Here is a 13,142-nt window from a genome sequence, read left to right on the forward strand (position 1 = left end):
CCCAGATAAACAGCTAGCCAGCCAGACACACAGAAAAACAGAAAGAGTTCTGGCCTGGTGTGGGACTCACGATCGACAGCAGACACGATGATGGTCCTCATGAGCTGGGTGTCTTTTGGGTTGGACCTCTCTCTGTCCAGCACGGCCCCGCTGGTCCTGATCTTGCCCGTGCTGCTGTTGATGGTGTAGAAGGGGTTCTCTGGGCTGATGCTGTACACCACTGTCCCATTTTCCCCAACATCTGGGTCTATCGCTAGCACCTGGAAGGATGTATGGGGGGGTGGGGGATGAGGGGGGAAGGGAAAGTGGGGAGAGGAAGGAGATGAGAGAAAGGAGGAGGGAGGGGAGAGAGGAGGAATGATGAAAGAAAGAAGGAATGAGTCTTAGTGGGGTAAAATCTGACACTTTACATCACTTCACCCCCACCGGACAACAACCTAATATCTAACGTGATAGGTAATTTATACGCTGGGCCGAGAGGGCGGCTTAAAACATGATTTTTTAAAAGAGCTGATCAATTATTCACCGCACTGACAAAGAAAACGCTGGAAACTGGTTAATTGGTCATTAGAAGAACAAAGGTTTGGCAGGTCTTGAATTATTAAAAGACTAGGTAGATAGACATCTCTGAGCCGTACATTGATTAATTAAGACTAGGCGTCCCGCTAGCGGGACAACTTCCGGTGAAACTGGAGGGTGCGCAATTCAAATAAATAATCATAAAAATGATGGATATTAAACATGTAGGTACATATAAGTGTCTATTATCGGTTGACAGCTTAAATTATTGTTAATCTAACTGCACTGTCCGATTTACAGTAGCTATTACAACGAAAACATGTCATGCGATTGTTTGAGGACGGCGCCCCACATCAACATATTTTTCCACCGGCACAGGTTTCATAAATTAACAAATAACGATTAAATATTCACTTACATTTTGAAAATCTTCCTATGATTTGTCATCCAAAGGGTCCCAGCTATAACATGTAGTGTTGTTTTGTTAGATAAAATCCTTCTTTATATCCCAAAAAGAAGGTTTAGTTGGCACCATCGATTTGAGTAATCCACTCGTTCAACATTCAGAGAAAGGAATCCGAAAATCTACCCCTAAACTTTGTTTCAACAAGTCAAAATATGTTTCTATTCACTCCTCAGATACCCTACCATGTAATCACACTATAATATTTCTTACGGAACGAAGTATGTTCAATAGGAAACCGATTTTAGCAGGTGCATCTTGTCTTCATGGCGTGCGCAAACATGAATTTCCAAGACTTTGTCCCTGTACAAAAACTGATATTTCTTATTCGTTTTGGAAGTTACAAGCCTGAAACCTTGAACATAGACTGCTGCCACCCTGTGGAAGCCATAGGAATTGCATCCAGGGAGCTAATTTCCAGTATGCCATTATACTTGCCATTCTAAGAGGATGGTCTCTCAAAGAAAAAACATTTCCGGTTGGTTTTTCTTTGGATTTTCTCCTACCATATGTATTGTGTTATATTCTCCTACATTATTTTAACATTTCTACAAACTTCAAAGTGTTTTCTTTCCAATGGTACCAATTATATGCATATCCAGGCATCAGGGCCTGAGCAACAGGCAGGTTACTTTGGGCATGTCATTCACGTCATAAGAATTATGAAAAAAATMAGAAAGAGAGGAGCGAGAGAGGGAGAGAGAGAAAAAGAGAAAGAAAAAGAGAGTGGACAGTAGTGGAAGGAGATTTAAGGGTGAGGGGAAACTTATTCATAGGTAGCCACAAAGTCCATTTAAATTAATCAATCTAAGTCTTAGGAGAGAACATAACATTATAATATGCAAAAACATTAGCCTTGTCTATTGAACTGTGGCCTCCACTTACATAGATATCAGCAGTAAAGAGAATTTTGTTTTTTAATTAGGTAAGTAACCTCATTAGAGATTAGATGACCAATTGTGTGTGAGTATGTGTGTGTGTGTGTGTGTGTGTGTGTGGGGGGGGGTTGAAAACCGTTTGACTGTGTGTGTGTGTGTGTGTGTGTGTGTGGGTGTGTGTGAGTGAGTGTGAGTGTGTGTTGTAGGGCTCTATCCTTTTCCCAGGGCACTGCGACCAAATTCATCTTCTCACTGCGCTTAGCATGTGGCACACATCAATCCTTTGGTCAGAGGGGGGCAAGGGGGATGAGGGTGAGTACCCTCAGAGCACCAATGTAAGGGAAATCCAACACTATGAAAAAGTGCATCCAACGAAAGGGAAAAGTGTTCACATTAAAGTACATAGGGAGGAAGTGAAGAGAGGGAAAGAAACAACATTCTATGTTCCAACACCACCACTCGTTCTTTCATCTACTCTTTATCGCTCTATTCCTCTCTCGTTCCACGATGATGGATAAAGTGCTCAAATTAAAGACAGATACACATGGAGGGAGTGAAGAGAGGTAGAGCATCCAAGAAAGACTACTACAGTGGTTGCTCAACTAAAAGTGTTGAGATTTATGCTGTGGGACTTAAAGGTAATTTGTGGTTTAGTACGGTGCTCTGTGTCACTGATTCACTGCTCCAGACCAGCGCAAGGGGGAGTTAGAACACTGATTATGCTCACTGGAGTGCAAGCTGCGTTACTACAGATGCTGGTTCAATACCCGTGCCGGCTGCAACCGGGAAACCCGTGGGCTATTGGTTTCTCTCCCTCTAAAAACAGAAATAAATCAATCAAACTGACTTTATTTGAAAATTAGTAAGAATGCCTCACCCCATGTTCAAGAATGGCCATTTTCTCGCTCACTTTCAGTTATTTGAAAACAAAATAATCTCCTAAATATAGTAATTTTTTAAACAAGCCATAGAAAGTTGGTTGCAATTTCAGTTTAGTCCATCAGAAAAAACAGAACAAATAATACAACAACTATTGTGGTTAAACTCAAATATACTAATTGATTAAAAAAACGTTATCAATTGGAACCTTTAACAAGTGGAAAGGGGGAAAAGTATTATTATTATTAACCCTGTTTTTCACAAGCGTAGCAGGCTGTGAATTCTGCAAACAAAGTTTCTGGGATGGGCTATCAGCCAGACATTATATATTGGTTTTATTGGTCATGGCTCCCGAGTGGTGTGGTGGTCTAAGGCACTGCATCTCAGTGCAAGAGGCATCACTATAGTCCCTGGTTCAAATCTGGGATGTATCACAATAAACTGTGATTGGGATTCCCATAGGGTGGTGCACAATTGGGGAGATTTTCCTGGCCGGGATTTCCTTTTCCAAAAAATAGGCACGGTCGGCTTTTGGAATCTCTCCCTCTATTAAACAGAAATAAATATTTTGGCCTTTATAAATATTATTTTGGCCTTTATTCAGATTACAATCGCTCACTTTCGGTTATTTGAAAATGAAATAATCTCCAAAATATAGTTATTTTGTAAACAAGGCGGGAAAAGTAAGGAAGTTCTCTGTCGACCCTGGAGGCCTTTTGAAAACATGTTTTCACAAGGGCTATTAGCAGGACAATAAACACGATATGGTCCCAAAAACACCTCTCTGACATAGGGTCCAGCATATCTCTTGATGATGATCGGGCACGGGCCGACACGGGCTGCTTTATATAATTAACATTTCATTATTTATAGATTTTTCCATATTTTCTCATTGTTTCTGTGATCAAAATGTTTTATTAACATTTGAATTCAATTCTTTAACCTCTATGAGATCGGTGACCCCCCACGGGACGGTTGAGCTAATGTGCGCTAATGTGATTAGCATGAGGTTGTAAGTAACAACAACATTTCCCAGGATATAGACATATCTGATATGGGCAGAACGCTTAAATTCTTGTTCATCTAACTGCACTGTCCAATTTACAGCAGCTATTACAGTGAAAGAATACCATGCTATTGTTTGAGGAGAGTGCACAGTTATGAATTTGAAAATGTATCAATAAACAAATTAGACACATTTGGGCAGACTTGATACAACATTTTGAACAGTAATGCAATTGTTCATTGGACCAGTTGAAAACTTTGCACATACACTGCGGTCTTCTAGTGGCCAAAATTTAAATTGCGTCTAAACTGGAATAATACATTGTGGCCTTTCTTTTGCATTTCAAAGATGATGAGTATTATATTTTACCAGATCTAATGTGCTATATTCTCATATATTATTTTCACATTTTCAGAAACTTCAAAGTGTTTCCTTTCAAATGGTAGTATTTAGAGAAAACAACATTTTTAGGATGGGCTATTAGCAGGACAATATACTTTTTCCTTTTATTCAGATTACAACCGCTGACTTTCGGTTATTTGAAAATGAAATCATCTCCAAAATATTGTTATTTTTTAAACAAGGACTGAAAATTAGATCATGAACTCTGCAAACAATGTTTCCAGTCCAAGAATGAGATTAGTACATTACTGTAATTAATACATTCGTTCAATACATTGGAATACAAAATGAGCCATCCATCAACCCGTTATGAGCCGGAGATGAGAGGATCACCAAAACTAAAGGTATGTTCGTTTCAGTGCATTTTCTTTAAAACAAATGTGTATAGCCTATCAATGTTTATGAATACTGTGTAATAAAATCGATAATTGTGTACTAAAAATGTGAATGTGTTTTTGCAGAGCATACAACCATGCCGACAACCATCCGTGGAGATCAGTGGACAAATGGCTGCACCGAAAAAAACGCATGGTTCCACAGAATACCCAGAATACTGGGATGGATCCTGAGGCAAATGTGGCTTCTTCATCAACATCTTTATGCTTTCGGAAATAAAATAATGAAACAACTACTCTCGCCAGCTTTGATTCATGCCTGGGCCTGCAGGACACGGATTTCTTTGTTTGTCAGCCAATCATTGGGTCGAAACTACAGAACAGTTAGCAGAACAATTAGAAGGACAATATATATTGGTCATATTGGTCATGGCTCCCGAGTGACGCAGCGGTCTAAGGCACTGCATCTCAGTGCAAGATGCATCACTATAGTCCCTGGATCGGATCTAGGCTGTATCACATCCGACCGTGATTGGGAGTCCCATAGTGTGGTACACAATTGGCCCAGCGTCATCTGGGGGTAGGCTGTCATTGTAAACAATAATTTGTTCTTAACTGACTTGCCTAGTTAAATAAAGGTTAAATCATATTTGGGGATGCAATTTTGTGATGTGTTTTGTTTGGTAAATTGTTGTGTAAATATTAACTCACATGGTGGTGCCACTAAATAGACAATGAAAAAAGACAATACTTTTTTTGTTTCTACTTGATCAGAACAAGCTTTAACTGGACTGTAGCATATTACTTACTAAACCTGTTGTTATAAAGGTTTAGTAAGTTATTCTAAGAGAAATGAAAATGACCTGGATGCCATGTAGAGTATTATAGTCTCTAAAAGGAAAAATATTACCACAGTCTCTTGCGCATGTCATTTTCCTTTCATAATGCATCCTTATTTACAAAGCGATTATTATTATTACTGGATATTCTCACAGCGCACATTTGCAAATCCCAAACTCTAAAAGTAATTGGAAAGGTAGATAGAAATTATTTGTGACATTGTGGTTACAATAAAGAATGTAAACAAGATGTAAACAAGATGCTGTGTTTTAATTTACAGTAGTGATGGACAGCTGGAGGCAATTTGAAAACAGGTTTTCACAAGTGTACTGTAGTACTGTAGCAGCTGTAGCCCATCATGTAAACATTGTTTCCTATTAGAAGGACATTAGACTCTTCATAGCCCGGCTACTGTATGTGCGAAAATCCCCCAATTTGCAATGCATTCGATGCTTAAGTACTCTAAAGTGTTACATTTCTAACTCAAGACCTCATGCAACAAATAATACAACAAATGAAATAATACAATAAATATTGTGGTTAAACTTAAATATACTAATTGATTTAAAAAACTTTATCAAAAAGTTTATCAAACTTTATCAATCACGTACAAATGCAATGATATCCTTGGGCATGCTGTAGTCTTCAAATCTGGTGGATAAGTTGTCCCTCAGCTGCTTGATGAAATCTTCCATCACCTCTGTGACAATGCTGCGGCCTGGTACGTCTGCCTGTTGTTTCTTCAGTGTGCTGAAGTGCAGTAGCCTTCCAGATGACAAGTCCAAATCGAACAACTCAAGCTTCCTAGTAAAGGCCTCAAATTTCTCCACCTTGTCCGTGACTGTTTCCATCTTCCTTGTAACTGCAGAATTAACCCGTTTAAGTTACAGAATATGTCCGCAAAAAAAGCTGTGTGTTCAGCTTGCAGTTAACGATTCAATGTTTTTGCATCGGGCCCCGAAATGGGGCGAGAAGGCCACTGAAAGTTCTATGCTTAGAATGTATTATGAACTAATCATATGTGTTAAACATGTTAAATTTGTAGTGTAGGCCAATTAATGGTGCTAATATTATATACTTATTATGTTCTGGCCCGCCATCATCCAATTGTTACAATAGGATTTGAAGCAATAGCCCACCCGTGTGTGGTCAACTATACAGTTTCGCGCTGCTCTGAGACAAGCATGGGGACTGGTCTTTTATCTTATTTTCACTGAATCTCTATTTGGGTATTGGTTAGCCTACAATTAGTGGAGGACTTAATTCTTCCTGCTGCCGTGGTTATGACTGGGACAATGCTGGGGGAGAAGGCCCCAAAAACTATACAGACAATGCTTTCATCAAACAACACTGTTTCACATAGCATTCAGTGACATGGCTGTAACGCATATAATTCACTGGTTTGTATGAGAAGCAGTAATTGTTTGGCTGAGAAACAATTTGAAACATTTACTGCTTCACACACAAGCCAGTGAATTATGTTATAGCTGGATGAGTCAACAGACGTGGCGGGCCTGCCACGGCTTCTGGTATATGTCCGTTACATTTATGGGGGGTCAAATAAGGAAGACATCCTCTTCTGCAAACCACTGGAAACCAGGACAACATGAGAGGATATTTTTAAAGTACTGGGCAGCTTTGTGACATCAAATGGACTTTGGTGGTCAAGATGTTTTTGTATCTGTACTTGATTGTGCAAAGGCCATGACAGGGAGACATAGTGGAGTGGCAACGCGTGTGCAAGCAGTTGCTCACGCAAAACATCAGTCTCAGCGTCAACAGTGAAGCGGCGACTCCGAGTTTCAAAGAAAAATACGTATCTCAGACTGGCCAATAAAAAGAAAAGATTAAGATGGGCAAAATAACACAGAAACTGGATAAGAGGAATTCTGCCTAGAAGGCCAGCATCCCAGAGATCTCGTACAACGCTGTGGACTACTCCCTTCACAGAACAGCGCAAACTGTCTCTAACCAGAATAGAAAGAGGAGTGGGAGGCCCGGTGCACAACTGAGCAAGAGGACAAGTGCATTAGTTCTGTGAAGGGAGTAGTCCACAGCGTTGTACGAGATCTTAAGTTACTTGGCAATTCTCGCAAGGAATAGCCTTCATTTTTTTAGAACAAGAATAGCCTGACGAGTTTCAGAAGAACGTTTTTTGTTTCTGGCCATTTTGAGCCTGTAATCGAACCCACAAATGCAGATGCTCCAGATACTCAACTAGTCTAAAGAAGGCCAGTTGTATTGCTTCTTTAATCAGCACAACCGTTTTCAGCTATGCTAACATAATTGCAAAAGGGTTTTCTAATGATAAATTAGCCTTTTAAAATTATAAACTTGGATTAGCTAACACAATGTGCCATTGGAACACAGGAGTGATGGTTGTTGATAATGGGCCACTGTATGTACTATAGATATTCTATTAAAAATCTGCCTTTTCCAGCTACAATAGTAATTTACAACATTAACAATGTCTACACTTGTCACGACTTCCACCGAAGTTGGTCCCTCTCCTTGTTCGGGCAGCGTTCGGCGGTCGAAGTCACCGACCTTCTAGCCATCGCTGATCCACTTTTCATTTTCCACTGGTTTTGTCTTGTTTTCCATCACACCTGGTTCCAATTCAATCAATTACATGTTGTGTATTTAACCCTCTGTTCCCCCTCATGTCCTTGTCGGTAATTGTTTCTTGTAGTGCTTATGCACGGTATGCTGGTTTTTCACCCGTTTTGTGTTTACCCTTTCCTACAGACCAGGCTCCCAGAACGTGAAGACAGAAGCATTGTCTCCGGCTGTATGACACAGAGGAGCGGCCCATGGATCCCACTCCCATACTCCCCGCCTCCTGCCTTGTGCGCCGGTAGTGTGGGAGCAGGACACTGACATTGAGCAGGCGTTACGTGCACAGCCCGCTCCAGTCAAGTGTCCCGCTGGGCGTCCCGTCTGCTGTTCGTGACCGGTTGATCTATTGGGCCCACACGTCACCCTCTGGTCATCCTGGGATCGGTCGGACAGTGCGCTGTTTGAGCGGGAGGTACTGGTGGCCTACCTTGGCTAAGGACGTGAGGGTTTATGTTTCCTCCTGCTTGGTGTGCGCCCAGTGTAAGGCTCCTAGGCACCTGCCCACAGGTAAGCTACACCCCTTACCCTTTCCACAGCGTCCTTGGTCGCAACTGTCGGTAGATTTTCTGACTGATCTTCCACGCTCACAGGGTAACACCGCGATCCTGGTTGTTGTGGATCGTTTCTCTTAGACCTGTTGTCTCCTCCCTCTGCCCGGTCTCCCTACGGCCCTACAGACTGCGGAAGCCTTGTTTACACACGTCTTCCGGCACTACGGGGTTCCTGAGGATATAGTGTCTGATCGGGGTCCCCAGTTCACGTCTAGGGTCTGGAAGGCATTTATGGAACGTCTGGGGGTCTTGATCAGCCTTACTTCAGGGTTTCACCCCGAGAGTAATGGGCAGGTGGAGAGAGTGAACCAGGATGTGGGCAGGTTTCTGCGGTCCTATTGCCAGGACCGGCCGGGGGAGTGGGCGGCGTTCGTGCCCTGGGCCGAGATGGCACATAACTCGTTTCGCCACTCCTCCACTAACCTCTCTCCCTTCCAGTGCGTACTGGGGTACGTACCGGTGTTCGCACCGGGGGACCGGGTCTGGCTCTCGACCCGAAACCTGCCTCCCCCGCCTGCCCTGCCGGAAGCTGGGTCCGCAGTTTGTGGGGCCATTTAAAGTCCTGAGGAGAGTAAACAAGGTTTGTTATAGGTTACAGCTTCCACCCGATTACTGTATTAGCCCCTCGTTCCATGTGTCTCTCCTCAGGCCGGTGGTGGCCTGCTCCAGTAGTCTGAGGTGCGGGAGGTTCGTCCACCCCTCTAGACATTGGGGGGGCCCCGGCGTACTCCGTTCGCTCCATACTGGATTCGAGGCGTCGGGCGAGGGGGCTTCAGTATCTCGTGTGTGTGGGAGGGGTAGTGGGAGGGGTACGGTCCGTAGGAGAGGTGCTGGGTTCCGGTCGAGGACGTGTTGGATCCTTCAATGCTGCATGAGTTCCACCGTCTTCGCCCGGATCGCCCTGCGCCTCGCAGCTGGAGCCGCGCGTCAAGGGGGGGGCCTGTCACAACTGTCACGACTTCCGCCGAAGTTGGTCCCTCTCCTTGTCCGGGCGGCGTTCGGTGGTCAAAGTCAACGACCTTCTAGCCATCGCTGATCCACTTTTCATTTTACATTGGTTTTGTCTTATCTTCCATCACGCCTGGTTCCAATTCCATCAATTACATGTTGTGTATTTAACCCTCTGTTCCCCCTCATGTCCTTGTCGGTAATTGTTTCTTGTAGTGCTTATGCACGGTATGCTGGTATTTACCGGGTTTTCTTTGACCCATTTATTGTATTTTTCTGTTGACGGTGGTTTATGGATATTAAACGACACCGTTGTAAATCAATTTTCGCTCTCCTGCGCCTGACTTCTCTGCCGCCAGTATGCACCTCACTACAACACTGTATTTCCGATCAATTTGATGTCAATTTAATGGACAAAAAATGTGCTTTTCTTTCTAAATCAAGGACATTTCTAAGTGTCCCCAAACTTTTGAACGGCAGTGTATGTGAGAGTGGATTCTCGGCCCTTACTAGCATGAAAACTAAATACAGGCACAGACTGTGTGTGGAAAATTATTTAAGACTGAGACTCTCTCCAATACAACCCAACATTGCAGATGTATGTGCATCCTTTCAAGCACACCCTTCTCATTAACCTGTGGTGAGTTATTCAATATGTTTGTATGAACAAATAAGGAGTTATATGTAAGATGGCTAAATAAAGAGCAAAATTATTGATTATTATTATGTTGTTATTTGTCTCCTGGTCCTGTAATAGCTCTTTGTCACTTCCCACGAGCCAGGTTGTGACAAAACCTCACACTCATTCTCATGTTTACACACTTTCAATAAAGTAATTATTATAATACAAAAAGCTTTGTTAAATAACATTAAAATGTGGCACTTAATTCATTGGTCGTATGGCGAATACAGCCTTACAAGACTTACGATGATGGCAAAAAACAACATTTGTGAGTGCGCTGACCCTGGTGCTAGAGGAGGTATGTAGAGGGGGTATGAAGTGGGTATGAAGGGGTACAGGAATATAAACATTTTGGGAACCACTGCTCTAGTACAGCCAACACTACAAAGAGTCAAATGTTTCTCAAAGATGGCCTTTGGTGGTCAAACTAGCACTAAGTAGCATTAATAGCAACAATGGCTGACAATTAAATAACGTCTTATAGAATTCTGCTGCAGCCCGCAAGGTGTGCTGCAGTATGACGCAACTTTTACAGGAAGAACCACTGTACTACCACTTGTTCTCTTTCTCTTCCTCTCCATCTCTCCATTTTCTCCAGTTCCACAATAATGGAGGGGGTGAAGAGAGAGGGAAAATCAGAAAGATAAACATTTCAGTGCCAACCACCAGTCTCTTTTTCTCTTCATCTCTCGTTCCACAGTGATTACTTTTCTCTCTTCGCTACCAGCCCAGCAGCAGGGTAATTTGCAATGCATTTGACTGCAGGCTACATTTTAATTAGCAATCGGACTCCCTTAATTACACTGACCGGCACCTTGTTAATAATGAACAATCAGGTGTTCATCAGTGACAACACGTTGCCAAAGACACCAGCAGGACAATGAGGGAGGGATAATAATGTGCCAATATATCAGACAAACACCGGCTTCTCGATCATTATCACTTTTATACAACGGGTTACCAACATATTAAAATAATGATCAACATATTTTCATTAAAAACATTCTTTTGATAAATGTATTCTAACTATTTCATCCTTCCACAATATATAGTCCCGACACAAATCTAGGGTTGCTGGAGACCCAGTCTTTCGTTCTTTTTGTTCTGTATCTATAAACGCGACCCAGTCGTTCCTTCTAAATGTTCCATTGCCATACTGACTGGCAAGGTTCTTATCCCTTCCTTGCTAGCTAGCCAACTACAGCTAATTTACATTCACGTCAAAAAGTGCAGCCAGAATATCAGCAAAATAGCTGCATTTGCACTTGTTTAAGCTGTTTTCTAGTTAGATGTATTTCGATATATCCATAACAATGAGCTTATGATGCGTGACTTTGCCTGGCAGAGAAAATGTGCTCTCTTGTCAAGACAATCCATGACATTCATTTGAGCTGATATTAATACATCAATCCATACACTCTCTTTGTTATCCATTACAGCTGACATAGCTATAGCTACTTATGTATGTCACATTTATCTGTACATTCCCCTGGATTGTGCATTGGTTGAAATATCTGTTGGAGTCTGTGCTACTACTTCTGCTGTCTTGCTTCAGCCTTTTGGGTGTTGATGTTGCTGCAGTGTTGTCTTTGTTTTCGGCCAGGATGTTGCTCCAGCGTTTTCTGTCTGTCAGTGACGGATGCCAGAAGCTATGGAGCGAACTTTCGCGCCGATGCCCACTCACTGACATATTCTCCCTTGCTTATAAACCAGAATTGGCCAGTTTCTGGACTGTCGGGGTCCTGATGCTGTGATTTGTGTATGTAGTTGTTCCCGCTGCCCTGCAGATCTTGGGTAGAAGTGGGTGGAGATAAAATGTAAGGGCATTCTCCGGGCATTTCAATAGATATTTCTCCAGTGATGCCACCGGGCATAGTGGGTTCCCTGGCTGCTCGAACATAAATCCCCTCTTGGACTCCATGTTATAATGTTGTTTTCCAGTAGCCTAATTACGTGTGCAACTTAGAAATAACACAAACAGGCTATGAACAATATACCATAGACAGTTCTCGTCTGTTTTTACGAGGAATGAGTTGTGCTTTAGTTGTCTGTTCCCCTCTTTTCCTCTTCGATCCAGATGTACCTGGAGGTCGAACCACACTTTCGGGACCAGAACCCTTGGTGTATTGGGATTCAAAGCCTGGGAGTTTTTGAGCTGGGCCATGTCCTTATCGGTGATGGGAGGGTGGCTGTTTGTGATATATTTTCCTTGCCTTAGCTGTTTGTTGCCCAGAAATACATGATTCGAGGTGGTAAATTCAGTGTACTTCATAAGGCACCAGCTTCGGGTCATTTAGAAACCGGTTGAGCTCACCCCGGAGTACCAGGTAGCTACTTATGCTGTATTGCTCCCCCCTCCCATTTTGTACATTTCCATAAAACTGTTGGAGAAGGACGTTAAACTCTTCTTTAGTGACAGTTTTGAACTCGAAGCCCTCGACGTAACGCACAGCCCAGTTTGTATTCTTTACTGTGTTTATTTCGTTGCGGCTTTTCTCTATGTCATTCAATGCTGTATCCTCCAAATCTGCATGCCTGGGTATTCTTGCTATCTCTTTTTTCATCCATAGTCATGCCGCCGAAAAGATCAAAATAAATGTTCAACTGATCCATTTCATGTTTGGCAGCAAAGTAATGATTTAGCCAGTCAACTGAAAAAAAGTTTTGTATGTTGCTATGATAACCAGCTCAATTTGCTGTCTGTCTCTTTCGGACACATTCACTTTATGTGGGACAGATCGCAATTCAATATTGAAACAAAATTGAAAAGGTCGGAGAGACAGACAGCAAGGTTTATACAAATCTCTGCTTTTGAAAACCAAATGATAGTCTAAAAGAAATGGGAGATAATGTTTAGATGCTTTTTATAGTGGAGATCAAGTTTACATTTCCTGGACATTTCAACGTCATAGATTTAGCCGGTGGTAACTTGTGAAATAGACACTGGCTGGAATGCGGTTTTAACCTTTCTAGGGAGTAGGTTTTGGCCTTCCTAGGGAGTTTTTCCTAGCCACCATGCT

At 42.4% G+C, this 13,142-nt stretch overlaps 1 protein-coding gene across 1 annotated transcript in view; it reads right to left on the reverse strand.

The window, feature by feature from the left end:
- The window catches only part of LOC111977838 (cadherin-23), a 75,189-nt gene that overhangs the window by 10,119 nt on the left and 51,928 nt on the right, over positions 1–13,142 (reverse strand). Inside the window, exon 9 of the mRNA XM_024007558.2 lies at positions 71–260. Coding sequence (XP_023863326.1) covers positions 71–260 — 190 coding nt within the window. The remainder of the gene's footprint in view (positions 1–70; positions 261–13,142) is intronic.

Source organism: Salvelinus sp. IW2-2015, linkage group LG18 (assembly GCF_002910315.2).
Source record: "Salvelinus sp. IW2-2015 linkage group LG18, ASM291031v2, whole genome shotgun sequence".
Taxonomy (NCBI): domain Eukaryota; kingdom Metazoa; phylum Chordata; class Actinopteri; order Salmoniformes; family Salmonidae; genus Salvelinus; species Salvelinus sp. IW2-2015.